We start from the raw sequence: 26,656 nt of genomic DNA, 5'->3' as shown, positions 1-26,656 counted from the left end.
ACTTGACGGTTCTTTATAGAGAGAAGAGAAGAGAGAGGGAGAGGGAGGGAGGGGGGGCTCGCTTTTTCCCCTTCTTTCTTCCAAAGATGTTTGAAATCGCAGTCATTTACGCTCGACAATTTTTACAATAGCCTTGAGCCATAATTTTGCGAGTCTCTCCAGCATCCATCCCCCTGTATGGTCTCTCTCTACTGGCCAAGCACGACCGTTTCTCTCCCCAACCGTGGATTTCCTATTACTCTCGTTACGACTCACTGAGCCCCAGGCCCAAGGATAATGATGTGTTGTTTCTTGGTAGCATAATTTGTCACACGTACATTTTTTCTTCTTCTTCTCTTGCAGAAAGCTCAGCTCCCTCTCTCTCTCCCTCTCTCTCTCTCCTCTCTCTCTCTCCCTCTCTCTTTCTCTCTTTTCTCCCTCTCCTACATTTTCTTGCTGTTGCTAATTCATGGTGATCAAATGATGTACGACAAAATAAATTGTAAAGAGTGACTGCCTGGAGTTGGGAACCAGAAGGTGTTTTCCCCCTCCCAAGGAGAGAGCAAACCTTTAAAAAGGAAGGACAATTGATTTTTGGGGGGGAGCTTAAGTGAGCCTTGACTTTGCAGCTGGTTGACAGCAGGTAAGTTTCTGGCCTTGTGTCTGCCTTGTGTGTATTTTTGTTGTCTTTCGGGTCGTTGGAAGGGGGAGGGAGTCTTTCAGAGGGGTGGGGGGTAGGTGTGTGGCAAACGCTCATAAAGAATAAAACTCTCATTGCAAGAATAAGCAAATGGGGGGAAGAGAACAAGAAGGAAGGGGAATAGGAAAAGATGGGGGGGGGGGGGGGAGAGACAACGAAGCGGGGAGAGCAAGAGAGAGGTATGACCGGGGCCACTTCCAGAGAGAGACTCTGAGAGAGGTTTCCGGCAAGCCAGAGCTTTGGGGGCGGGGGCGGGGGTGGGGTGCTGCCGGGGGAGGGAGCGCGAGGGAGGTTAGGGTCCACCTGGAACCGGATGGTAAAGTGAGTCGAGAGGAACCCAGTCCGGTAGAAATGGGAAGCCGGCGATCCAGGACTGGCGCCAGGCAGGGCAGAGTGAGCCGCAGTGGAAGGGGCAGGTCCGGCGGGATCCCTCTGAGCCCGGCGACGGCGGCGGCTGCTCTCCCCGGCGGGCGCGCGGGCGGGATGCGGGCAGAGGGTCCCTTTCGGCTCAGCCCTGGAAGGTGCAATTACAGGTTAAGGACCGGGCGTATCGATTTCGCCTTGCCTCCCCCACCCTACCCACCTCCTCCTAGATGCGGGCAGCTCAGACTTTTTACAGAAGTACTTCCAGGGTCGGGGGAGTGGGGGTGCCCAAATGGGGGACCTCTGGGGGCTACACCCAGGCGTTTGGGAAGGAAGCTGCGGCTTCCAAGAACCGCGCGGGGTGGGAAGCAGTCCTCGAACCGGACTGCGTTCCTCCCCCCCCCCCAACATTGGCCAGCCCCACCCCTCCCCCAACACCTGCCTTCTAACTTGAACTTCTCACAGTTACTGGAGTTAAAGCGGCTGTGCCTGGTGCCCTGGAGGGAGAACCGTCCATAGGAGTCCCTCCTGGCCCCCAGATTCTTGCTCTAAATCCACCCTAGTAGCCCCACTTTCCCCCTCATCTTTCTCGGTGCCGCCCCGCGCTGGAAGGGGAGATAGATGTTGAACTTCCGTGCTTTTAAGTGCCGGAGGCGGGGTGGGGGGGATAAGGATGGGGGGTGGAAGGATTCTTCTGCCAGGTTTAAAGGCGTCTCTGGAAAATTAGCAAAACTGAGTGGTGACGGGGAAGCCAACAGTTTGCGAAGCAGGGAAGCGGGCAGGGCCGGGGTGAGGGAAATGAGCTAGAATTGATAAGGACAGCTCCCGCCTCTCCGAGTCCACTGAGCTGGTCCTCACCGCGCTCCGCTGCACTTTCCCGGGAGAAGAAAGGGCTTTATCTCCTCCCTCAGACTATTAGCCTAGGAGTTTCTCAGGGCAGCACGGATAATCGAAGGGGTTCCCGGCTTTTGGAGAGCTAAGAATCGCCCACCCGCATGCCTGTCTGGCCCCCTTTCCCACCCTACTCCCCTAAACTGGGCCAACTACGAAAAGCAAAGCTTGGAGCTCGAGTTGACCTGGAACCACTGCCGTCGGTCGCTTCTGCTCTCTCGAGGCACCCCTGACTCCCCAATCCCGGTCTTTCCCTTCATCTGGCCCGGCATGGACACGAGCCCACGAGGCGTCTCGGCCTCAGCCTCCACTTTGCCGTCGCTGGTGCCATCGCTGTCGCTGCCAACTGCCGAGCCGGGGTGGTTTTAAGAAAGTGAGGGAAGAAGTGTGTGGAAGGTAGCGAGGAGCCAAAAGAGCGCCCGGACCCCAGACAGGGCCCTTCGGGTGGCGCTCACGGATCTAGAGCCTTCAGACCTTTCTCTTAGGGTCAGGGTCCGGAGCGCGCCGGGAGGGAACCTAGCAGAGCCTTGATTGTTGTTCTTTGCCCTCCCCTCCCCTCCACACCACTCCCCACCCCGACCACACCCCATCCCTCTACCACCCTGTTCCCCCTCCCATCCCCCACCCCTGTCTGCCAGGTTGGAGGAGGGTTTAAAGCCAGGTGCGCCGAGTCAGCTCGCCATGTCCAGATCCGGGGACAGGACCTCTACCTTCGACCCCAGCCACAGCGACAACCTGCTGCACGGCCTCAACCTGCTGTGGAGGAAGCAGCTATTTTGCGACGTGACCCTGACGGCCCAGGGCCAGCAATTCCACTGCCACAAGGCCGTGCTGGCCTCCTGCTCGCAGTACTTCCGATCGCTCTTCTCCAGCCACCCCCCTCTCGGGGGAGGGGTCGGCGGTCAGGACGGCCTGGGGGCCCCCAAGGACCAGCAGCAGCAGCCGCAGCAGCCGCAGCCGCCACAACAGCAGCAACCGCCGCCACAGGAGGAGCCCGGGACTCCTTCCTCCTCCCCCGACGACAAGCTGCTGACCAGCCCCCGGGCCATCAACAACCTGGTGTTGCAGGGCTGCTCTTCCATCGGGCTGCGTCTAGTGCTCGAGTACCTCTATACCGCCAACGTGACCCTCTCCCTGGACACGGTGGAGGAGGTGCTGTCGGTCAGCAAGATCCTGCACATCCCCCAGGTCACCAAGCTCTGTGTGCAGTTCCTCAACGACCAGATCTCAGTGCAGAACTATAAGCAGGTGTGTAAGATAGCTGCGCTGCACGGCCTGGAGGAGACCAAGAAGCTGGCCAACAAGTACCTGGTGGAAGATGTGCTGCTGCTTAACTTCGAGGAGATGCGCGCCCTGCTGGACTCGCTGCCGCCCCCCGTGGAGTCGGAGCTGGCGCTCTTCCAGATGTCCGTGCTGTGGCTGGAGCACGACCGCGAGACCCGCATGCAGTACGCGCCCGACCTCATGAAGCGCCTCCGCTTCGCACTCATCCCGGCCCCGGAGCTGGTGGAGCGGGTCCAGTCAGTGGATTTCATGCGCACCGACCCCGTCTGCCAGAAGCTGCTGCTGGACGCCATGAACTACCACCTGATGCCCTTCAGGCAGCACTGCAGGCAGAGCCTGGCCAGCAGGTAGGAGACAACAAAGACGAGGGCGGGGTGGGGGGAGCCCGAGAGGCCGGAGGGAGGGGAGGGGGCAGGGAGGAGGGGGGAGAAGGGTGGGCTGGGCAGGAGGCTCCGACAGGCTGAAAACAAACGCAAACAATTCAGAAGGTGTAGAGAAAGTTGATTTTAGAGTCCCTGAAAGGTCAATAGGCAACTGGCCTAACGGCATCCCTGAGCGTTCAGAAGCCCAGATTCTCTATATCCCCACAGCAGGATATGTGAGAATTGTGGACTCACATTGAAATTGACAGGCAGGTGGGGCCAAAGGCCCAGGCAGTTAAAAGTGCAGTTTTGGAAGCCTCTCTACCATAGCCTCTACCATCCAAATCTCAAGATGGGCTTGCTCAAGGAAAAGGTTTCTGTGATAAGTCTCGATTCCTCTTTCCTGTCTTGGGCCAGCAAAAGTGCCCAGGCATGCCAACAGAGGATAGCGTTCATATTTCTATCAAGTACTCAAGTTGGCTTTTATGTGTTTTGTGATTGAGGTCTGCTCCCTTTGGAGATTAGAACTTCAAAATGCTTTGTGTGTTAGGGTTGCTATTGGAAATGTGGCCATGCAAACTTTTGTATCTTACAGAAAACCTTTCTTTACCGCTTTTAAAGAAGAGCAAAGCAAAAGGAATCTTGCCTAGTATCTTCCAGTTCAAAGAGGAGTACAGTTGCAAATTGGGAATTGGGGAGTGGGAGGGAGCAGAATCTTGTAGCTCTTGGTGGTCTGTGTGCCTGAACATGAGTAGCAAAGAAATTAGGGAGTTGTGCTGCTCTTGTTGCTGTTTAGAATGTGTCTATGTCTGTGTTGCAAATAGGAGTTCATGTCAAAAGGGAGAGAGAAATAATGGCTTTTTAAAATGCTGCTGAGATGAAAAGACTGTAGGAATTGACAGCCCTGTTTTATTGGCTCCAATTTTAAAACCCTTTTTAATGAGCCCTAGCAAAGGGTTTCTTTCTCTTTTTAGAAAAGAGAAACAGTATCCTCTCAGTTTCTCATGATAAAACATGATGATTCCAGATGCAGGGCTACTCCAGCCTAAACCACCAAGTGTTGCTTTAGGAAAGTACATGTTCTGAAAACCTGTCATGGCATGTTCCCACACAGAATGCTGTGTAAGGGATAGGGTCCACTGTGTGCAACCTTGTGGAATTGTTTGGGATTTGTTGTGATATTTCTGCCAGACCTAGCTAACTAAAGTTTTAAAAAATGGAGGATATTCTCCACAGTTGTTTAGCAGTACTGGTGTTAAGGTGAGGCCAACAGGAGCAAGATTTCTCATGAGATATCCTGAACCTATACTAAATCCTGTAAGTTGATTTTTCTAATATCTGTTGGACATGAGTTAATGTCTTGTGGTATCAAAAGATGACAATAGGACAATAGCAGAAGCAAGAATACAAACCCTCTTATACTCGAACATAGAGCACAGGAGTCCAAGTGGAAATAAGACATGAAATGTGTCTTTATTTATTTATTTATTTTTAAGAGTTTTCCATTTGTCTAAGATCAAAATGCAAGCTCAGTGTGATGGGCAAGTGTTACCATACCAATGCACATTGGGGATTAGCATTTTGTTATTTTTTTTTTCACTTTTAAATGACCTATAAGTATTCTTCATTTAACATATATCATACAGAGTCAAGAGTTCAAACCACACAATTATAACCCTGAACATACTTTTTTTTATATTTTAAAGATGTAGAATTTAGTATCAATTCAGAAACCCAGAAGGATAATAAAATTAAAATTTAACTTGCTCTAAGAGTAATTTGGGCAGATGAGCTTTACAAATATGATCCAATAAATAATTTCTGGAGCCCTTAATGCACTTTATCTGTAAGTAAGTCCTAGAATTCACTGTTAGGAGAGTTGACTTTGAAAATGCAGAATCCATTTCCCACCTTCCTCTGGATTCAGCACACCAGCTGGGGCTTGCTGGCTCTGTCCTGGTGGATGGCTGAGATACTAGACTGCCTGAGTCCATGACGACACCTTCCAGCTTCACTGGGCCACATCATTTGAAGGATATGTAGTGGTGTCTGACCACTGAATGCTTACAAGTGTCATGGATGCTGCAAGAATCTGATACTTCTGCAGTAGGAAGAAAACTGTATTTTCCTTTAAAAGAGGAAGATACAGAAAAGAAAATAGTTCATGTGAACCTATTGCTGATCTCAAAGTAATATAATTTAGATTTTATTCCATTATTAGTAACTGTAGCATCCTAATTTAAGGAACTAATCACATCATTCTGGCTTTAAGTCACTGAAAGAATGCAAAAGTAAATATCCAGATCTTTAACTTTAATGTAGAAAAAAACTCTTAAGTTGCAACTCAATAGTATTAAATGAGCCCATTTATGAGAGCATCAGCATAAAATAAAAATGTTTTCTCAATCTTACATGTAATTCAACAGGAGGATAAATGTGTTGACCTATTGTTTATGAGATTACATCAGGTTTATTGAAGAGAGTGGAATGGAAGGACATTGTATTTATTACTTTTTATCCACCTGTAGTTTTTAAAATCTAAATATGAATGCGTTCCTCAAGTGCAAAGAAGGAGATGGAAAATTAAAATTGAGCAGTCAGTTTACTTTGTTTATGAGGACAAAACATAAGCAAATAGAATAATTCCAAGGATATTCACTTATTTAGGAATATATTTCTATAGAAAATAGAGCTATTAATATAGTAATAATAATTTAAACATGATTTTAAATATTATTAAATAATTTTGATTTTTTTGTCTAGAAAAATAGAAACAATCCAAGTATTAGGTTTTTATATAAATACTCAAATCAATTTTAATATTTTTATCAAGTTGATTTATTTTTTTGAGTAAGCCATTTGCACTCAGATTCATATTCTATTTTAACAAAGTACATTTTAGGATAATAAATAAAATTAGAAATTTGTCACCTTGTGTTTAAATATATAGTTTAAAATGTATGTGTATCATATATATATATATATATATATATATATATATATATATATATATATGGTTTAAGATAACATGACTTGAAAAAAGCTATAAAGTTTCAGTTTAGACAGGAGGAATAAGTTTTAGTGGTCTCTTGAACAGCATTGTGATCATAGTTAATAATAATGTATATTTCACAGTTGCTAAAGGATTAGATTTTAAACATTTTTGCAAAAAAAAAAATTTGATAGGTAGATGAAGTGATTAATAGGTTAATTGACATGATTTAATTTTTCTACAATATATACTTGTATCAAAATGTTGTATATATAATTTTACCTGTCAATATTTTTAAATTTGTTAAAAAGATGACAGGATGTGTGTAGACAAAAAATTAGAATATTTTAAGTCATTTCTTGAAAATATTCTTTTTATTATAAGAAATATGAAACTTTCTCACAATTTCAGGAAAATACATGAATTAAGTCCTTGAAAAGGTTTCTGGAAAAGTCAATGTTAAAGTCTTTTAAAAGGTGACTTGATATGCAATGCCTAGTATATTAAAGAGTAAATATCTGAAGACTTGTAGTCTAAGTTATGCTCTTAGAATACACGCTAACAGTTATAAATCTACAACTTATAATACAGAAGACTCATAGTCTAAGTTAATGTAAGTAATTCCAAGAGATTTTTTTATTTATGTTTCTAAATTTTAATGCATAATTTAGTAATTATTCCAAATAAACCAAATCGCACCAGAGCGTTAACTTTTTTTTTTTACATTTTCATTGCAGCTCACACAACATAACCATTAAATAAATGCTTATTAAAAGTTAAATGAATTAACATTATGAAATAAGAAAAACTAACAATACACTTCATCAACACATTACTCAACTAATATTATTACTTGACATAACAAAAGTCCATTGGACCTTCCCCAGGAAAATACCTATAAATAAAAACATTATGAAAATTTTTACTTTTTAAACATTTAACCACCAGCTATTAAGTCCTGTATACAATCCCATTTTGAAGTGTAGTTTCAGGAAATTGTATTTTAGTAGATGATAGGAGGGTAACATACAAATATTTTACTTTCTATAAGACATACTATATTCAAAGATTTCACATAAATTAATATGGAAATCAATTTAAACATCAGTAGTTAAAATGTCTTGCAATGACTAAAAAGCCATTAGATTTCATAACACATAATTTTGATTCCTGACTTTAGTGCTTAGAAAGTGTCTCTTTAAAAGTAGGACAGTATTTTTTATTGGCTCTCTTCCTAAGAACTGAATAATCACCTTAACAAGGCAAACTAATCTTGTACCCACGCATTTTCTAAATTGTTACTTCCCTTTATATCAATTTGATACCCACAGATTAGAAGTTGTTAGGTGGTTAGATTTTGTATCAGAAGTTACTCAACCATTCAGAATTCAATTTGTTTATTATCTGAAACAAGACCATTGATTACAAAATCATATCACAGGTATGGAAGCCAAACAGTTATATCCTACAATCAAAAGGCAATTAGAATACATATTAATGCATTTTATTGGCTTAGAGGACTTACTGACAAAAGTGAACACTTTCAGATTTTATTTCATGCTTATACTTTTTTCCATTTCTCTGAACATGTCAGGGTTCACACATTTATTTAATTTCTAAGTATCTGAATTTATTTAACTTAAAAACAGTAAGAAAATGTGTTACTTTGTTTACAATAGCTACTGTAAACCAGGTGATATTCTAAGTACTTCACGAACATTAATTTTCAAAATTCTCTTAACAGCCCTAAAGGAGTGGGTGCTATCATTAGCCTCGTTTTAGATGAAAAAAACTGATGTACAGAGAAGTTAAGAATTGTGCTCATGCTTGCACAGCCAATTCCTGGCAGTATGATGCTTGAATCTGTGTTCTCATACTGTATCGCTGATTATTATTATTTTTTAAAAAAATATTTATTTTTTGGTTTTAGGTGGACACAATATCTTTATTTTATTTTTATGTGGTGGTGAGAATCGAACTCAGTGCCTCATGCATGCTAGATGAATGCACTACCACTTGAGCCACATCCCCAACCACCCCCTGCTGATTATTTTGACTTTCTCTATACTAGGCTATTATATGGTGATTGAACTTAAAGTTCTATGTAGACTTACGATTTCCTTTTGGAAAAATAAGTTGTGAGAGTTAAATATTAATGTATTTGACTTTAAAAGAATTGTTGTTCCAGAGGTCAGTATATGTTTTTTTCTATAAAAAGCAAAATAGTAATTACTTTTGGCTTTGTGGTCACAAGGTTTCTGTTGCAACTACTCTGATTTTCCTTGTACTGCAAAAATAGCCATGGACCATATGTCAACGAATGTGCATGGTTGTGTTGCAATAAAACTCCATTTGTAGGCAGGGATTTTATATAATTTCTATGTCATGAAATATTCTTCCTTTGATTATTTTCAACCATTAAAAAAATTCTTAGTTACTGAACTGTGCAAAAATAGGAAGCCAGCTGGATTTCCTCAGTGGGCCATGGTTTGCCGACTCCTATTGTAGACACTTGAGATGTATCAGTGAACTAAACAGACAAAAACTTTGACCTTACTCTAGTGGAAAGAATCCCCATTATCCTTTTTCCTTTCATTTGGAAAGATTTCAGGTCTAAATCATTCTACCAGGCCACATCAGAATTTCAGATTCCTGGAATTACGACTTAAAAATTTCAGGAGTGATCCCTGAAAGTTAAATAGTGATTAATTAAAACAATTAATGAATGAGTTGCTTATTGTTTCAAACATTAAGTAGATCCAGAATGTCCTCACAGAGAATAGTCATTATTGAAAAGAGGGTTAAATATTGTTTATATGGTATTTTAAGGATTTCCAGTGGGAAATCAGAGTCAACAGGTATGTTTAACACACTTCTTTCTGAGACTGACAGGCACATTCTAATCTATGTATATAAATGAATACATGAAAAATTACTTTTCTCCATGCCATCTTATACATTCAGCTGCTTTGATCAAAGGGCACATGTTGTCAGGATGCTTGACACCTAAGTGAATCAAATGGACTGTGTCTGTAGACCCTCCCTCTCTTCTCAAAGTGAATAAACTTGAAGGAGTGCTCACCCCATCAAGTTTGTCTTGTGTTTTTATCTCCCCACTAGATAGTGACTTCTCTAAATATTTGTAACCAAAGCACATAATTCAGTGCCTGACCTTGATCCAAAAATGTAAGTTCAATATGCATTGCAATTGGCCTTTAAAATAATTGAGATAGACCCTAAGGATTTGGCTTTGCTGGCATGAATTAAAAAAAACTAATGAGAAAAAAAGTGAGGGTGATTTTGAAGATGGTTACACACACACACTCACACACACACTCACACACACACACACAAGCACACACACATTACCAGTAATGATAGAAGCATCCCTAACTGAACAACTACCAGAAGCTTGACTGATCACTAACATTGTTCATATTCCTTACAGAATTCTTTAGGCCTTTTTAAAGATGAGAAAACTGAAGCTCAGAGAAAGTAAGTAATTTGCCCAATCATCAGAATAGTATCAAGGTGGACTCCTCATTGTCTGGAGAATACCTTCTCCTTGTGAATGTATCTTATAGATATAGCTTCTCCAAGGAGCCAACTCTGATCTACACCTTCCATATATTTATTTTATCATATCACAGAAATCATCAAAAGTTCCTACCTTCTAACTCTCCCAGCTACCCAACAAATGAAGAAGTGTGAGAATATGCTGGAAGCATAGACCGGTATCCTACTGGTCTACCACGCTTAGTTGTTAGTTCTAAGATCAAGGGACTGAATAGTGAGGCTGCTGAGAATTGTCACTATGATATTGACTGGTGAAAAGTAGAAGAGTCAATACATTTTAAGTCAACAAATAAATACAAGAGCTTTGAGTTTAACTATGAAAAATAGTTATGAAAATACAACAAAACCTTAAAGATTAAATTTGAATGGAAACTTGTTTTCCCTGTACCAGAAGGTATCAGCTTTGCTGCTGTGACAATAGAGCATTAGTCACGCTAGTGGTACTTTCAGGTGATAAATACAACAGGTATAAATCAGAATCATAATAATACTTGCAAATTTTAGTAACATAAAGTAAAATTACTCTCATTGTAAATGTGTTTATATTTTGTTTCAAGAAAATCCTTTTCATCATTATTATGTCATAAGTATTTATGCCTCTGTCATTCATCTAGAATTTCAGAAAATGCATGTATTTTCTATGTCCTTTTTCTTAACTTCCAAGATATGTCACAATACATGAATTAATAGTGATTTTAAAAAGAAAAAGAAAAGAAATGACATTTTGTTATAGGCAAGAGGGTGTTAACCAGAGGAAGAACTATCAGATGTAATGTAGATGACACAGTGAGTATATTCATTTTGCTGTAAATATTGGAGGGGTTTACCTGTTCACAAATAATATTAATGGAAACAGGGTTAGAACAATTTGCAACTTTACAAGTATAGCAGAAAGGCACTACATAAAGCTTACAGTAGCAGGGAAATGAAAAGAAAGAAATCCTAGGAAAGTGAAAAAAGTAAAAAAAAAAAAGCAACAAGAAAAATGCAAGGTAATATGGAGGATCAAAGAAATTACTAAGAGGTGAACTTGCTGAACAATGAAGAAAGGAGAGTTAGCAGCCCAGGTGGGCAGGGATGTCATAGAGATTGGAGATTCGGAGTTCAATATCTGTTGGACAGAAAAATACAAATCAAGAAGCATTCAAATCAGTACACATTCTATCTTATAATTCAGAGTTGTCAACAGAGTTCCACTTAAAAAAAAAAGAAAAGAAAAGAAAGAAAAAAGTTAGATCTCAAAAGAAATGTTTTCCCAAGGGAAAAACGTAAATTATAGTAATCTACCCCTTATAATTCAATTCAGTTTAATAATTATAAATGTGTAATTGGAGTAATAAGATGTTTTCTTTCTTTTATTTAATGAAGGTTTGTTCTTGTGCTAGGTAATGCACTAGTTTCAGAAATGTCAGAGTTTGAAGGGTAGAGCCTTATGTCAATAATAGAAGGTGAAAATATAACTGTATTCTGTACAAAATTGTCTCAACTGCCAGTGTAATTTGAGCTGGCAGCAGGTGTGAGAAGCAAGAAGACATTCACAACCTCTGGCAGGTTTTCTAAGCCCATGCCCTGGTTGGAACTTGGGGCGATTTGTTGCAATTTGCCACTAACAAAAAGTTGTGCTGTGGAATCTCCCCCAAATTTGTATTGCACACATGCAATCCACCAAGCCCTGTGCCTGGATCTGAGATACAAAGTTGAACAACACAGACACATTCCTGAATTCATGTAGTTTACAGTCAAAAAGGAAAGAGTAAATAATTATACCAGTTAATCCCAGTAGCAATACATACTATAGACTAGAAAAGGACCATAGGCAGAGACATCATATAACAGAGGGCTGGCTGTATTCTTGTCTGAGTGACCTAAGAAGACTTCCTCTGCAGAAAATGTAGAAGATGAACCCTGGAAATGAGATATCTAGGGTCTGGGGGTGGGGGAGGCAGGGTATATAATTGGGGCACCCAAAGCTGTGAAATGAACATGTGCAAAAGCCCCTGGGGCAGAAAAGAACTTAGTATCTTCTAGGAACTGAAAAAAGGGGTGTGTGCCAGAGACAGTGGAGAAGGGGCTGTCCAAATCACAGGGGAAACTGTAGACCCAGCTGAGGATTAATGACCATGTAGACTAGTTCTGTAGTGGAAAAAATCAGCATGCTTTTTTAGTGGAACTGAGAAAAGAAGCAATACAATTATGGAAATACTGCTGCCTTTGAAATCATAAACCTAAAGCAGGTCCTAGCTCCACTTTAACAGGGTCCTGCATCAATAAAATGGGCTAATAATCATAGTACTACTTCCTAAGGTTTGGGCAAATATCAGTTGAAATATTGAGGGGGGAAAAACAACAATAGAATGCTATTTAAAAACAATAGAATGCTATTTAAAAATGGATTTATTATTAATTTTGAAAGATGCTTTAAGCAAAATTTACCTGAATACACTTTGCCTATTAAGAAAACTCTAGGGCATATTTGCATATTTCACTGACAGCACAGAAATAGCCAGAGACTTTTAAGACCAGAAGAATGAAACTGAAGAGATTCAAAGGTGAAATCAAGGGCATCAGCAAGAAGTGGGAAAATTAGAATTTCCGATGGCTTTCAGCAACTTACATTTAATCTTTCAAAGGGGAATGATGGCCTTTTTAGGTCTAAAAGTCCTTCGTTTCTTCCTTGCATAGATAATAGTCACTCTTCTTTTTAATCTCATGTCCTCCAGCGCAGAGGTTTCCTTTGCTGCTATTTCCAAAGGTCTCCCATTTACAATTGCCTGGCTTCTTTGCTCCCAGAGCGCCTGGGAGTGGTCTGGTAAATTGCACCCGTGCAGGGACTCTGAACTTCTCAGAGCTCAGCTGGGCCACCCACCGTATGGAGACCGGCTCACTGGAGGCTGCAGAGAAGTGAACTGAAGAATTACAGTCGGTTCCACTTCCCTGCCTTATGTGCCTTCAGGTGCCTCTGAAGACAGGCGAGGCCAGTGAAATGGAGAGGAGGAGGAAGAGAGAAAGCATCAATATCCAAGAAGAAAGAGCCCTTGAAAATGTAGAAGCGTTGTTGAAAAATGTGGCTAGACAGATTTGTGTGTGTGTGTGTGTGTGTTCACAAACCTCATATTGTTGGTTGCTGTACAGTAACTTCTGAGACATTTTTTTCATTGGCTAAAGGTCTGTTTTGTACATGAGGGTGGGGATGGGATGGTCATCAATTCAGAATCTGGCACTGAATGAGGAATTATTGCATTAAGAGGGTCCATTTGTTGCCAAAAAGAAAATAGTCTTATTTCTAAATCTTGCTTAGAACAAAGCAGCAGGCTACTGTTTGGCCCTGATGCTTAGCCATCCCTCAAAACCAACCCCACCAGAGCATCCTGTGCAAAAGAAAGATGCAGGTTGGAAGAAAGAATGCTAAATCCGTGAGTCAGGGAAGGAAACTTTGAAGGAGATACTTTAATGCTGTCAGAAGTACAGCAGACTCTCAGCACTTGCTATTCCATGTGCATTAACAGGGGTTAATTGATACTGTGAGGAATCCTAGTCAGTATGGGTGTATTACAGAGACAGAAGTGTGTGTCTACTAGCACAAACAAATTTGGTGGATTGGTTGCTATAGCAACAGTACCATCACTGTCAGTGGCAATTTCTGTAACCTCCCTCTCTCAAGGTTTTTACAAGCATTCACTCCAAAATAGCAAGAGGGAGAGACAGAGAGATGTAATAGGAGGTACAAATGAAAAGCTTAAGTTATAATGCAACTATCTTAAACAACTCTGTTGCATAATTATTATGACCTAAAAGTCAGACAGATGTGGGTTCAAATGCCACCTCAACCACTTACAAGCTGTCTCTCTTTGGCTAATTTACTTAAGCTATTTTCAGATTTCCTTTCTATAAAATGCACCTAATAATATCTACTTCAGTGCAGCTGCACATGTTGAAATTATGTATCTACAACATCTAGTCTAGAACCTGGCTATGAATATTTAATAATTGATAGTTTTTATTTTTATAGGTATAGTTCTATTTATGTCTGATATGCCTTTATTTTCACTTGTTAGGCAGGACTGCTAATTCAATATGATACGTCCATTCTAGAATTGGGCTTCCCACACCCTGAGTCCCAGTGTTCTTCTAATAATGATAATGCTTCAAGCATTATGCATTGCATTCACTGTTTTATGTTTTGTATTATATTCATTTTATCCACCTTTGAGTTACTTACAGAGCCTACCTAGCTAGTGCTGGAGTCTCTTCTGTCTTCTTCCATATCAATAATCAGAAAAGTTAGAAAAATCATGGTGAATTCACATCAAATAGCTTTATTGAGTTGTGCAATTCTCCCATGTAACTATATAATTCAATGGGATTGTTATATTCAGAGTTAAGCAGCCATCATCACAATCAATTTTAAGATATTTTATCATCCTTCTATTCCCCTTCAAAAAAATCCAAACCTGTTATCAATCAGCCCCCATTCCTCACCACCACCACCACTGCCATCTCCCCATCCCAGCATTGGGTACCATTAGTCTATATTCTGTCTCCATAGATTTGCTTACTCTGGACACTTAACCATAAATGGAATCGTACATTATGTGGTATTTTTTGACTAGTTTCTTTCATGTAGCAAAATGAATGCAAAATTCATCAAGTTGTGGCATGTAACAGTACTTTGCTTCTCTTTATGGCTGAATAATGATATATATGAATATTCATTTGTTGATGGACACTTGGGTTGTTTCCATATTTTGCTATTATGAATTATGCTGCTGTAGGTACCTATGTACAAGTTTTTATATAGTAATATGCTTTCATTTCTCTTGGGTATATACCTATGAGTAGAATTACTGGCTCATATGGTAACTCAGTTAATATTCAACAATTTTTTGGAACTTCCATATGGTTTTCCAAAGTAGCTGCACCAATTCACATTCCCACCAGCAGCCTTTGAGGTTCTAATTTCTCCACAGCCTCGTCAACACTTATTAGCTCTCTTTTTCTTATAGCCATCCTTGTGGGTGTGAAGTGCTATCTCATTATGGTTTGCATTTCCTTATTGACTACTCATGTTGAGCATCTTTTTTAAGTCATTTTTTTAATTTGCTCTAATTAGTTATACATAACAGTAGAATGCATTTGGACACATCATACGTAAACGGAGTACAACTTCTCACTCCTCTATTTGTATACAATGTAAAATCATACCGGTTGTGTAATCATATAGGTACATAGGGTAATAATTTCAATTCATTCAAATATACTTCCTACCCCCATATCCCCTCCCCTTCCTTCACTCCCCTCTGTCTAACCCCAAATACTTCTATTCTTCCCTAGCACACACACTTTTATTGTGAATTAGCATCTGCATATCAGAGAAAACATTCAGCCATTGGTTTTTGGATTGGCTTATTTCGCTTAGCAAGATATTCTCCAGTTCCATCCATATACCTGAAAATGCCATAATTTCATTCTTCTTTAAGGTTGAGTAATATTCTATTGTGTATATATACCACATTTTCTTTATCCATTTATCTGTTGAAGGATACTTAGGTTGGTTCCATAATTTAGCTATTGTGAATTGAGCTGCTATAAGCATTGATATGGCTGCATCACTGTAGTATGCTGATTTTAGGTCCTTTGGGTATAAACTGAGGAGTGGGATAACTGGGTCAAATGGTTGTTCTATTCCATGTTTTCAGAGGACTCTCCATACTGCTTTCCAGAGTGGTTGCACCAATTTGCAAGTCCCACCAACAATGTCTGAGTGTACCTTTTCCCTCACATACTTGCCAACATTGATTATTGCTTGTGTTTTTGATAATTGCCATTCTGACTGGAGTGAAATGAAATCTTACAGTAGTTTTGACCATGTTTTCTTGAAAAAATATTTTGGCCATTTTTTTAAGTTGTATTATTCATCTTTTTATTATTGAATTATAAGAGTCCTTTAAGTGTTTTTCGTAAGGCTTCTTATGGTTCCTAAATCACAACGGGGGCTACTTTTTGCAGGAATTCAGTGTTCTTTTTGGCAAAATTAGGAATAAAATGCATGCAGCTATATATTGGGAATTTTTCTCGATTTTTTATATCATATGACATGTGATACATATGGCTGTTAAAAAATCTTGGTGTTTGGCATGACAGAGAAAAAGACCTATGAAGCACAAGGTATGAGAATCATTACTATGGTATATAAGAAAATGACTGTTGGTAACATTTTTTTTAACTGGTTGCTCAAAACTATTGGTAACATTTTGATGATGATGTTGTTTGTTTTCTTCTTTGTCTGATTATCTTGACTTTGTTGACTAAAGCATTGTATCTCCCAAATGGTAGCGTGGACTTGGTTAAGCAAATCTCTTATTTAAAGAAAAAATATTTTTTATTCAAGTTATGTACTTAAATGTCCTTAAAGGTACATAAGAAGTATTTATTCCAACAATGCTTATGTAATAATTATTCTAGGGAAATGAAGTGGAATTCTTTGACTGTCAAGATAGTGATAACTCATAAGAAATACTGCAGAATAAAAAGAAATATGTCAAAAGAAAACAAAATGGAAAAAAAAATAGAAGCTCTCGGTTTAATAGTGATGCAAAAGCGTTCCTTGTGGGGATCAGCAGGAAACAGCAAAGCACAGGATTTTCCGTCATGGCTGAGACTCGGCTGAGAGCTTCACTACACACATCGCCAAGACATGGAAAAGCTAAATTCATCATGAGAATGACTTGTGCCGCTTGTCTTTCCCTTGATACAGTGTCCCTGCAGTTTTCCTTAGAGACAAAACAAAACAAAAAACAAAATCTTACAACTCTTGATAAGAAATTACTTTGTATTCCTCTACTTAAGTTTGGTAATATTACTTTACTAACTTTAGTTTGGAGTGTGTGGATATGGGGAACAGTCAGCAAATTGATCCCCAGACTTCATGCTTATGTTTCAGGACAGAACCATTTCCATTTTACTCTCTGTTAAAAGATTTAGCTTAGTGGTAGAGCAGTTGCCTAGCACCTGTGAGGCACTGGGTTCAATCCTCAGCACCACATGAAAATAAATAAAATAAAGGTATTGTATCCATCTACAACTAAAAAAAAAAAAAATTAAAACAAAAAGATTTACCTCTCAGTTACATGACAAAGAAAACTCTGGGCCCCCATCATAGCTCTGAATGCAAGGTGGTAGTGATTTTAGTGAGGATGTGGTAAATTTCTAGTGTTTATGATGCATTATCAACAGATACCAAGAAAGCAGATAACTTCTCAATGAATCACTTTTTCTTTTTTTCTTTTAGAAGGCATCTTCTTCTCTTGGCCAAAGTCTTATTAGAGAAGGTACTTAATTCTAGACTCTTGAGACACCTAGAATCCTGACAAACTTCCAATGCTGCTCAGGCATTCTTATCTTCAAAATTTAGAAGGACAGAAAGCAGACAATACAAAACTGAAGTGTTTAAATACCATCCTTAATGCATTCGAACAAATTTAAGGCTTGGGATTTTTCCAGAGTTAGGGAGCAGCGAATTACTCCAGCAACAAGTAGTCTAGCTACAGTAAAAATCCATTCTATGGAAAGGGGCATCCTGTGTGCATAAAAGAGGTCCTCAAGGCTTCCATCAATGGAGGCAAACTAGTAGTTCAAGTTTTAGAAAACAATAGCCTTTTTGACCTAGAAAGAATAATCTTGTCCTGGTTGTCCTAGAAAGAATTTGGCTAGAGAGTGCTTCCATTTTTTTTTTTTTTTTAATGAAAGGAAACTAGTTTCAAAGCATGAGAAACATTTAAGATTTCTGAAAATTCATGTCAGTGAATTTATAAATGCTAATTAGAGCCTGTCACAAAAGTTTATGGGAGTCGCTTGTCTACATAAGCTGTATCTGTTCTTATTTCTCCTAATTTCCCTTCCTCCCTTACAATATCATTGTCCATGAACACTTACTGCATGTGTACAGTATCTTGAGCAACAGAGGAGTCAATAAGGAATAGTTCTGTCCATCTTCCATAGCCTCCATACAGAGCCCGGTTGATAGATTGCTGTAAAGTGCAGCATTATTTGGTGAAATTAAGATCTTTTCTCAAGTTTTACCATGAGGGTTCTGTCTCAAGTGTCAATTCTCAAAAATGAGTGTGAAGACTTTTTGGTCCTTTCCAGGCTATGTTCCTGTTGGGTGGACAGTTCTATTAAAGAGGGCTGTATTAGTCTGCTGGGCTGCCATTTGCAAAATACCACCAACTGGGTGATTGATTGGAGGCCAGAAGTTCAAGACCAAGGTTCAAGACCAGAGGTTCAAGACCTTGATTTCTGGGGAGGCCACTCGCTCTCCCTGGCTCCCAGGCCTTTCCTCTATGTCCTCACATAGTCTTTCCTTGGTATTTGTAGGAGAGATCTCTTGTCTCTACCGCTTCTTACAAGCACACCAATCCTGTTGGATTAGGCCCCTTCTCATAACTTTAACTACCTCCTTAAAGGTACATACAATGTCACATTGAGGTTTATGGCTCCAGCATATGAATTTGGAGCAGACACAATTAAATTCATCACAAAAGTCAGAAATAGGACATTGGGAACTAAAAAAAAAAATAGATTAGGAAAACTAACTGAAATGTTACTTTTCACCTATATCTGTATAGGCAAAGTTATACAGGCAGGTGAGCAATTATCTAAGTCAGCAACATATTAATATCTCTTTCAGTAATGCAAAACTGTAAGTGAAAAAAAAAGATACACTCCCTCTTTCTTCCATCCCAGAAAAATCTTGTGTTAACCAGTAGTTCTCTTAAGAATCAACCACAGAATAAAAATTTAAAAAATCAACCACAGAGACGTTTTATAAAAATATATCTTTCCCATCCCAATCTCAGAGATGTTAAATAAATTGGTCTAGAATATGGTCCCAGGAACCTGCATATTTAGTAAGAATCCCAGATGATTTTAACTTCCATTGGGTTTTGGACCACACTTTGAAAATCACAGATCTAACATAATTATTTCTGTTTTCCAATTTGCTACATATCTGTAGAAGATAGGAGAAGCTGTTAACAGCAGTTTATTCTAAGTTTGGAGAAAATTTGTTGCAAAATTAAAAGAAATCTGATTAGTAGACATGAGAAAAGGGGAAATGAGTACTGGGAAAGTTATCAGAATTACCAGTCTCTAGGGAACTTATTGCCTGGAAATAAAACTCGGATACCATTGCACTAGATTTTCAAGCCACAGTATAAAGTCCACAACTCACCCTCAGGGAATGCAGTAAACTTTCCCCAAAATCATTTGTTTGTGCATCTCAAAGAGCTGATGATTGAAAGGGTGTTCCTGCTGATTAACTGGTGGGTGGGTCCCCAGGCCTCTCCAGAAGCCCTTTCAGACAGGGACATTGGGAGGACCTCCACACACCACAGAGCCCTGGAGCTGGAATTTGGGCTGTCTTTGGCACCTGCCCCTCCAGGGTTGGTGAAACAGCAAAGAACAGAAAGAAGTGACTCCCCAAGGAGAGGCAAAGCAAAAGAAGAGGAAGATAAGAGATTCCTATTTCACCCACAGCAGCAGGGGTCCCTAAGCTGGATCCCACAAGCCACACCTCATTGTCTCCACAATACAAACCCCCAGGGCCTGCCTCACTCCCCAGCAACAGATCTATCCCCCAAATAACGAATTCTCCCTTTACCTTAGCCCCAGGATGATTTGATAGAATTATTCTTGCCCTAAAAGTGAATTCTGGGCGTTTCTAGAAGGCCTTTTCTTAAAGATGAACACCTATTTGTTGGCATGAATATTCCAGGAGATGCTTGAAATAAGATCCAGTTGCAAACTAACTTTCCCCCTGTCTCCCTGCATGGCCACTCCCACAGTGACTCTCCAAGTGGAAACCCTGCTTGGCTGGAGGCTGGCTTCAGTTCCTCCCAGGGAGCTTTACAGTTTCCCCTCAAGAAATCTCTCCCTGGAGTTGGAGTAGGGTGAAATTGGGATCTGATCCTGAGGTGGAGACCTGGCCATTGTCCCTCTCAACATCATCTTGAATGACTGAACTCCTTTCCTGAGAATGTCATTTTGTTAAAATAGGTGACTTTCAGAGACATGATTTTAGTGGGATATACTGTATCCTTCTGAATTTGAATTTTTATTATCATTTTGTGATCTTGTACATTCCTATACTTTTTCTTGCGGGGTGGGGGGGGAGGAGGGCAGGTACCAGCGTTTCTTCAGGTCAGGAAGTCACTCATCTCTTCCAAACACCAGCCAGATGGGAGGGGTAGGAGACGTAGGAGACACACAGAGAGAAGTCTCAGTAATGAGATTGGTCCTCAGGAGGCAGCATAGTGTAATAATTGGACTTTCTTAGGGGCTTAAATGCAGGCATTACTTACCAGTCCATCACTAGGGCGAGAGTGACTCTTTGTCTCCTTTCTTCACTAGGCTACACAGAGCCCGAATGGCTCCTCTGTGACAGGCTGCACAGAACAGCTTCCCTCTGGATCAAGGAGAACAGCTTTCTCCTATCACACAAATACTGGTTGTCCTCCTCTATAGCAAGCAGCTGTGCTAGTGAGCTACTTGCAGGTGGGCAGGTGGGAGGATTAGTGTGAGAGGTAATTCTTGCCATGCAACTTCCTCACAGGGGTATGGTGAGGATTAATGAGATGCTATTTCCATTGCAATTTATACTCTTCAGAAGAAAAGCACCGAGTACTAGGTATTAGAATTTGGGATTATATAGGTAATCAAGCAGAGAAGATATTCAACTGCTTCTAGTTACAAAAGCAAGCTTTTCTCTGGGAGGTGGGGAAGGAGGGGAAAATGCATGAGTATAAAAGCAACTAGAAGGCATTGTTCCTCATGAAACCAAGGACCAAGAATGAGCATCAAGTGAAGATGCTGGCCATTGAGGCTGTGAGCTAAGCCCGCGGCGGGGGGATTTCATGGAGTTGGATGAAAGCCTCAAGGCTTGTTAGTGCTATCTGCCTCTGTCACCATCAGCCAGTCTGCAGCTTTGGTGAGTGCAGGAATATGGCAAAAGCATTAGCAAACTACTCATCCACATGCTGGAGGACACGGTCCCATTCTGGAATGAGTATATGACAGGGAAGAATTGCAGTGGCCCCTGTAAGCTACAGGGACCAAAATGAGGAGCAGAGGGGTGGGGAGATGGTCAATTACAGTTGCAGTGTGTAAAGCCACAGCCATTAAGATGGCCACACATGTAGGAAGTGACAGAATTGGAATGTAATTCAAATTTCAGAGCTTTCAATGTTAAAGTCCTGGTTTCTTCTATTTACTATAGTGTGACTCCAGTGGTTTCCCTGCCTCAGGAAAAATATGAGATCATTTCAGAAGGTATAGGAGAAATCATTTTAAATTTATTTATTTTTTATTTATTTTTTTTTTTTAATTTTTTTTTTTATTGGTTGTTCAAAACATTATAAAGCTCTTCACATATCATATTTCATACATTAGATTCAAGTTGGTTATGAACTCCCAATTTTACCCCAAATTTTAATAGTTAGGTTGGGTATTATTGTAGTTTAGTACAAGTTAGAAATAAAATACAATTAATTGATGGAACCTGTGATTTCATAAATATAGTTACTTAGAACAATAGTTCTCAAAAAAAATTGATGTTTGGTCCTACCCTAGATCATTAAATCAGGATCTCTATCCCACAAATTACATAAAAGTTCTTATAGCTTGCACTGAAACCACTAGGGTAGGCTGGGATATTTTTTTGAAAAGCATTTTAAGTGAAAAATCATGAAATAAATAATATCATAGTATCTACATACATAAGGTAAAAAATCATAAAGGTCCTATGCCATAATTTTAATGGGATATGTTTTATCCTTCAGAACTTGAATTTTCATTATTATTTCTGATCTTGTGTCTGCACTTTTTATTGTGCAGCAAGTACCAGTTTCCTTAAGTTAGGAACTCACTCAGCCAGATGAGCAACTGAAATTTGCTAAATATTGCACTAGGTCAGCTGGGCATGGTAGCGCTCACCTGTAATCCCAGTGAGTTAGGAGACTGAGGCAGGAGAATCACTAGTTTGAAGCCTGCAATTTATTGAGATCCTAAACAACTTACAAAGACACTGTCTCAAATGAAAAAGGGCAGAGGGTATAGCTCAGTGGTAAAGTATCCCTGAGTTCAATCCTCAGTACTTAAAAAAAAGAAAAATTGACTCTATTATGGTTAGCTCCTGATCTATGAGACAACACATATTTCAAACAACAAACAGAAAAGCAGAGATACCCAACAAAAACAGTGAATGGGGTGATCATGACAAGAGCAAAGCTAATTATTTGGGCATACTCAAGTGGGGATAAAAAAATAAGAGTTTGGGGGTATTGCATGCTAAAAGTAACTGGTTATATTTGAGAGTTAGTCAATATGACCATGTTAGTCTGTTTTCCATTGCTGTAACAAAATACCTGTAACAAAAAAAAAAAAGAAAGAAAGGTTTGTTTTGGCCTGTCTTAGAGGTTTCAGTCCATGGTTGGTCAGCCCTGTTTCTTTTGGTCCTGAGGTAAAGCAGCTCATCATGGACTGGAGCATGTGATGGAGGATGCTGTTCTCTTCATGGTAGCCAGGAAATAAAAGAAAGCAAGGAAGACACTGGCACCCCACAATTCCCTTCAAGTGTATACCCTCAGTAAACTAAAACTTCCCATTAGGTCCCACCTCTTAAAAGTTTACACTTTTTGACAACCTCTCTCCCATTCCCACTGACTTGATCTTCAAACAGATATGAAAAAAAGATACAAAGAATCTATAACATGTTCCTGGGTAAGTGAATGACAAGTGACATTTTTCATTTGTTTGTTCTTTTATTCATCATATCTTCTTTCATGCAACAAGCATTTATTGAGTACTTACTGTGAACCAAGTCCTTTTTGCTTTTAACTATAGACAGAAATTTCCTTAGTGATCATGCTCCTTCGCTACATTATGACCAAGGAAATCTTGCAGTTACATCCATTGTAATAAAACCGGATAATGCATATGACTGTTCATTCTCTAGTCGCTACACAGCCAGACTCTGGTGGGATGAAGAGGGTGGCTCCAAAGGCAGAAGATGGGATGCTAAGGCACTTTCAGCCACATCTGAGAGTCACAGATAAGTTGTGTGAGAAAACTCTAGAGACATTCCTGTGTGAAATGGAGGAAATAAAACCCATCCTGAGGCACTGGAAAAGGTACCCGAGCCCCCTTTCCTCTACTCTTTCATCTGTTAAATGGGGATAATGATACTTTGTGTTTACCTACCTTAGAGAGGCATTATCAGGTCTATTTAAAGGCTCTTCCCATGAAAGCTGCTGTGTAATTACCAAGAACAGCTATGATAAAGAAACCTAAATACAACAGCAAATCAGCTGGAACCAATTCTCAAGGGAGTTTACTTCTCTGGAAAATTTTAAGAACAGGGTAGCAGCTCTCCTTTGGTGAGCCCCAGGTATCAGTGTGGCTGGAAGTTCAGGGAAGGCTAGCTGACTTTTTGAGGTCTCCTCCTGGCCAAGGACTCAGGATCTTCCTCTATACTTTTCCCTATGCTGTAAGCAAAATTTCCTTTTGAAGTTTCTTTTTCAAGTTTTTTTATTTTTTCAGATCTTGACTCACAAATTGTTTTGTACCCTAAATGAATTTCAAACAGGGCATTTACCTATGAGAGGAGAGAGAGAGAGAGAGAGAGAGAGAGAGAGAGAGAGAGAGAGAGAGAGAGAGAGAGAAGAGAAAAGAAAGTTTACATCATTTTATAGATGATGGATAATGAAGAATTTGCCAATGATTTTTAAGAAGAGGATCATTAACGTTAGACTTCGCTAAAATGTATTGACAAATTATGTAGGGTAGCTGGGTGTCGAGGTGCCACCCATAATCACAGTGACTCAGGAGGCTGAGTCAGGAGGATCACAAGTTCAAGCCCAGTCTTATAACTGAGTAAGACCCTGTTACAAACTTTAAAAAAAAAGAGAAGGACCAGGAATGTAGCTCAGTGGTCAGTGGTACAAAGCCCTGGGTTCAATTAAAAAAAAAAAGTAGAAAAAGTAGATTAAATAGGCATAGAAAGCAGGGACACCATCATTACGCACTTGAGAGAGCCACCCCAGACAGAGCAGGCTGATGGCAGCTTGATTGGAGTGAAGAGAGAGATTTAAGAAACACTGCAGCTATTAAATTCACAGAATGGAGCGGCATACCCTACAGTTTGGTGAGGTGGAGATGACCTTACTTGAAAGATCTGGCAGCCCAGAGAGTGAATGGTTTGAATTTGTCAGTGAAGTCCAGATCAATACAGTTGCAAGAAGCCAGTGATTTTAGATTTTTGTTAAACTTACTTATACATATTCTGGCTGTTTATAATCAGTGTAACATATGGTATCTAAAAGTCTTCAAAGAGATCAAAATTCCAATGATTGTTTCCAAATGAGAGCATTGTAAGGTTAATAATTGTGCATTATAATAATGGCTTTCATTTGTCAATGGCTTACTATGGGAACTTCGTAAATATTTTCCATATGTAGCCTAGATATCATTAGGGCTTCCCAGATCTGGAATTATTGTCACAAATGCCTCCAGTCCAATGGCTTGAGGAAATCCAAACCCATTGCTATTTACTAAATGTTTATGTCCTTCCCTCTCAAGATTGATATGTGACGCCCTAATCCCCAGTGGAACAGAACCTGGATATGGGACCTTTGGGGGGATAGTTAGGTCATGAGGGTATGCCCTTGCAAGGGATTAGTGTCCTCATGAGATAGGAAAGAGCTTGTTATCTCCTCCTACCATGTCAGCACATAAATAGGAAGCTGGCCCTATCCAGAAACTAAATCTGCTGGCACTCTGACCTTGTACTTCCCAGCCTTCAAAAACTATAAAAAACAAATGTCCATTGCTTACACCACCCAGTCCAAGGTATTTTTGTTACAGCAGCCTAAACTGACTTACATACCTATCCTCCTGTCTGTGAACTGGTGGAGACGTGTTTCCTTGGCTTTTCCTGCCTCCCAGATCACTCTCATACATCACTGACATGCTACCAGACATGAAATTGCCCATTAATGCTTTTATAAAATACTCAGCCATCATGAGTTTGGTTGAGGGCTCTGAAACTGCAAGGTCATGGGGAAGAGCCATAATTTGTTGAAATCTTCCTCAGCCTCTCCCTACTGGATGGCATTGAAATCATCAAGGTTTTTTTCTCCTTTTGCTGGGTAGAGATACTCATCTTTCAAGGTGTCAGCAGCACAAAGGACCTGGGTCTAGAAGGTGGCTTTGGTCACAGTAGTAACCACTTACTTACCCATTACACCTTAATGATTTCATTAGACCTCACAACATTCTTCTAAGATTATTCCCACTTTACAGATGAGGCAACTAAGGCTATGAGTCATCCCAAGGATATAAGCACAACTAGTGGTAGAAAGAGAGTTTACATCCAGGTCTAACTGACTCCTAACTTGAAATTGGCTTGAATTTTGAAAGATGTTGTAATGATTATCTACTCTGGTTTACTTTGCCTCTTTAAAACTACTGTTTCTCTATTAAATTTTTGTTTCCAAAAAAGAAGGCCATATATAGAGAATTATAAAGTAAAAATCTCAGTGATTTAGTATCATTTCAGAGAGAATGAGTTAGGATCATTAGAAAAATATCTAAACACAGGAAATACAATTCTTTATAATTTTTAAATTTAATTTTATTTGTACTAGTTCTTTTTAGTTGTGCATAACATTAGGATTCATTTTGACATAAAAGCATAGAATACAATTTGCTCTAATGCAATACTTCCCCTCTTCTTTTACTCCTTCCCACCCTGTTCCCTTCCCTCCATTCTACTAATTTTTTGCTACTTACTTATAGGGTTTTTTAAATTAGTGCCTTGTGCCTTTATTATTTTCAAGTAATAAAATTTGAATGGGGATATAGGCCACCTCTCTGATAAATTTTGCAAATTGCACAAAGGAATGGCTAGTACTGATGGTGACAATGATGATGGCATTGCTGCTGCTGCTGAGAACTAGCTTTGGGTTAGCACTGATTTAAATGTTCTGCATGTGTTATTTCTTTTAAACCTAAAAATTAAAAACGTCTATGTCTTAGGACTATTGTTTCCCTATTTTCTAAACAAGATTAAATAGGGACAAAGAGATGGGCTAAAACTCACTCACCTCAGAAGAGATGAAGCTAGGCATCTTACTTTAGCTCTGAAGCTTGCACTTCTTGCCTAAAACCAAAGGAAGAGGGAATTCAATGCCACGAAGAACAGGGGATTCAGGCCTTGTTCTCACTATGATCATGAATGCTTACAACAATATCTGGAACATAGAGCTCAGTTAACAATTTCTAAATAATAAATGAATTGAAACAAAATGTCTAAATCAGGAGAGAACATAAAAACCTTAAAAATACCTATTTGTTCAGAGCTGTTGGAAATACTTTAGTTAGAGGAAATACAAGATATGAAAATTTTGACTTGAAAACATTGCTTTTTTAAAAAAAAATCCATGTTTGTAACTAGTT

The 26,656-nt window shown here is 39.8% G+C and overlaps 1 protein-coding gene across 1 annotated transcript in view; it reads left to right on the top strand.

Annotated features, from left to right (window-relative positions):
• The first annotated feature begins 379 nt into the window (after window positions 1–379).
• Klhl14 (kelch like family member 14) overlaps window positions 380–26,656 on the top strand; it is a 96,180-nt gene continuing 69,903 nt past the window's right edge. Inside the window, exons 1-2 of the mRNA XM_046428416.2 lie at window positions 380–622; window positions 2,572–3,564. Coding sequence (XP_046284372.1) covers window positions 2,615–3,564 — 950 coding nt within the window. The 5' untranslated portion in view covers window positions 380–622; window positions 2,572–2,614. The remainder of the gene's footprint in view (window positions 623–2,571; window positions 3,565–26,656) is intronic.

The sequence above is a fragment of the Marmota monax genome, unplaced genomic scaffold (assembly GCF_021218885.2).
Source record: "Marmota monax isolate L192 unplaced genomic scaffold, Marmota_monax_Labrador192_F-V1.1 WCK01_AAM20220418_F8-fsc00031, whole genome shotgun sequence".
NCBI lineage: Eukaryota > Metazoa > Chordata > Mammalia > Rodentia > Sciuridae > Marmota > Marmota monax.
This window is presented reverse-complemented; position numbering and strand designations above follow the sequence as displayed.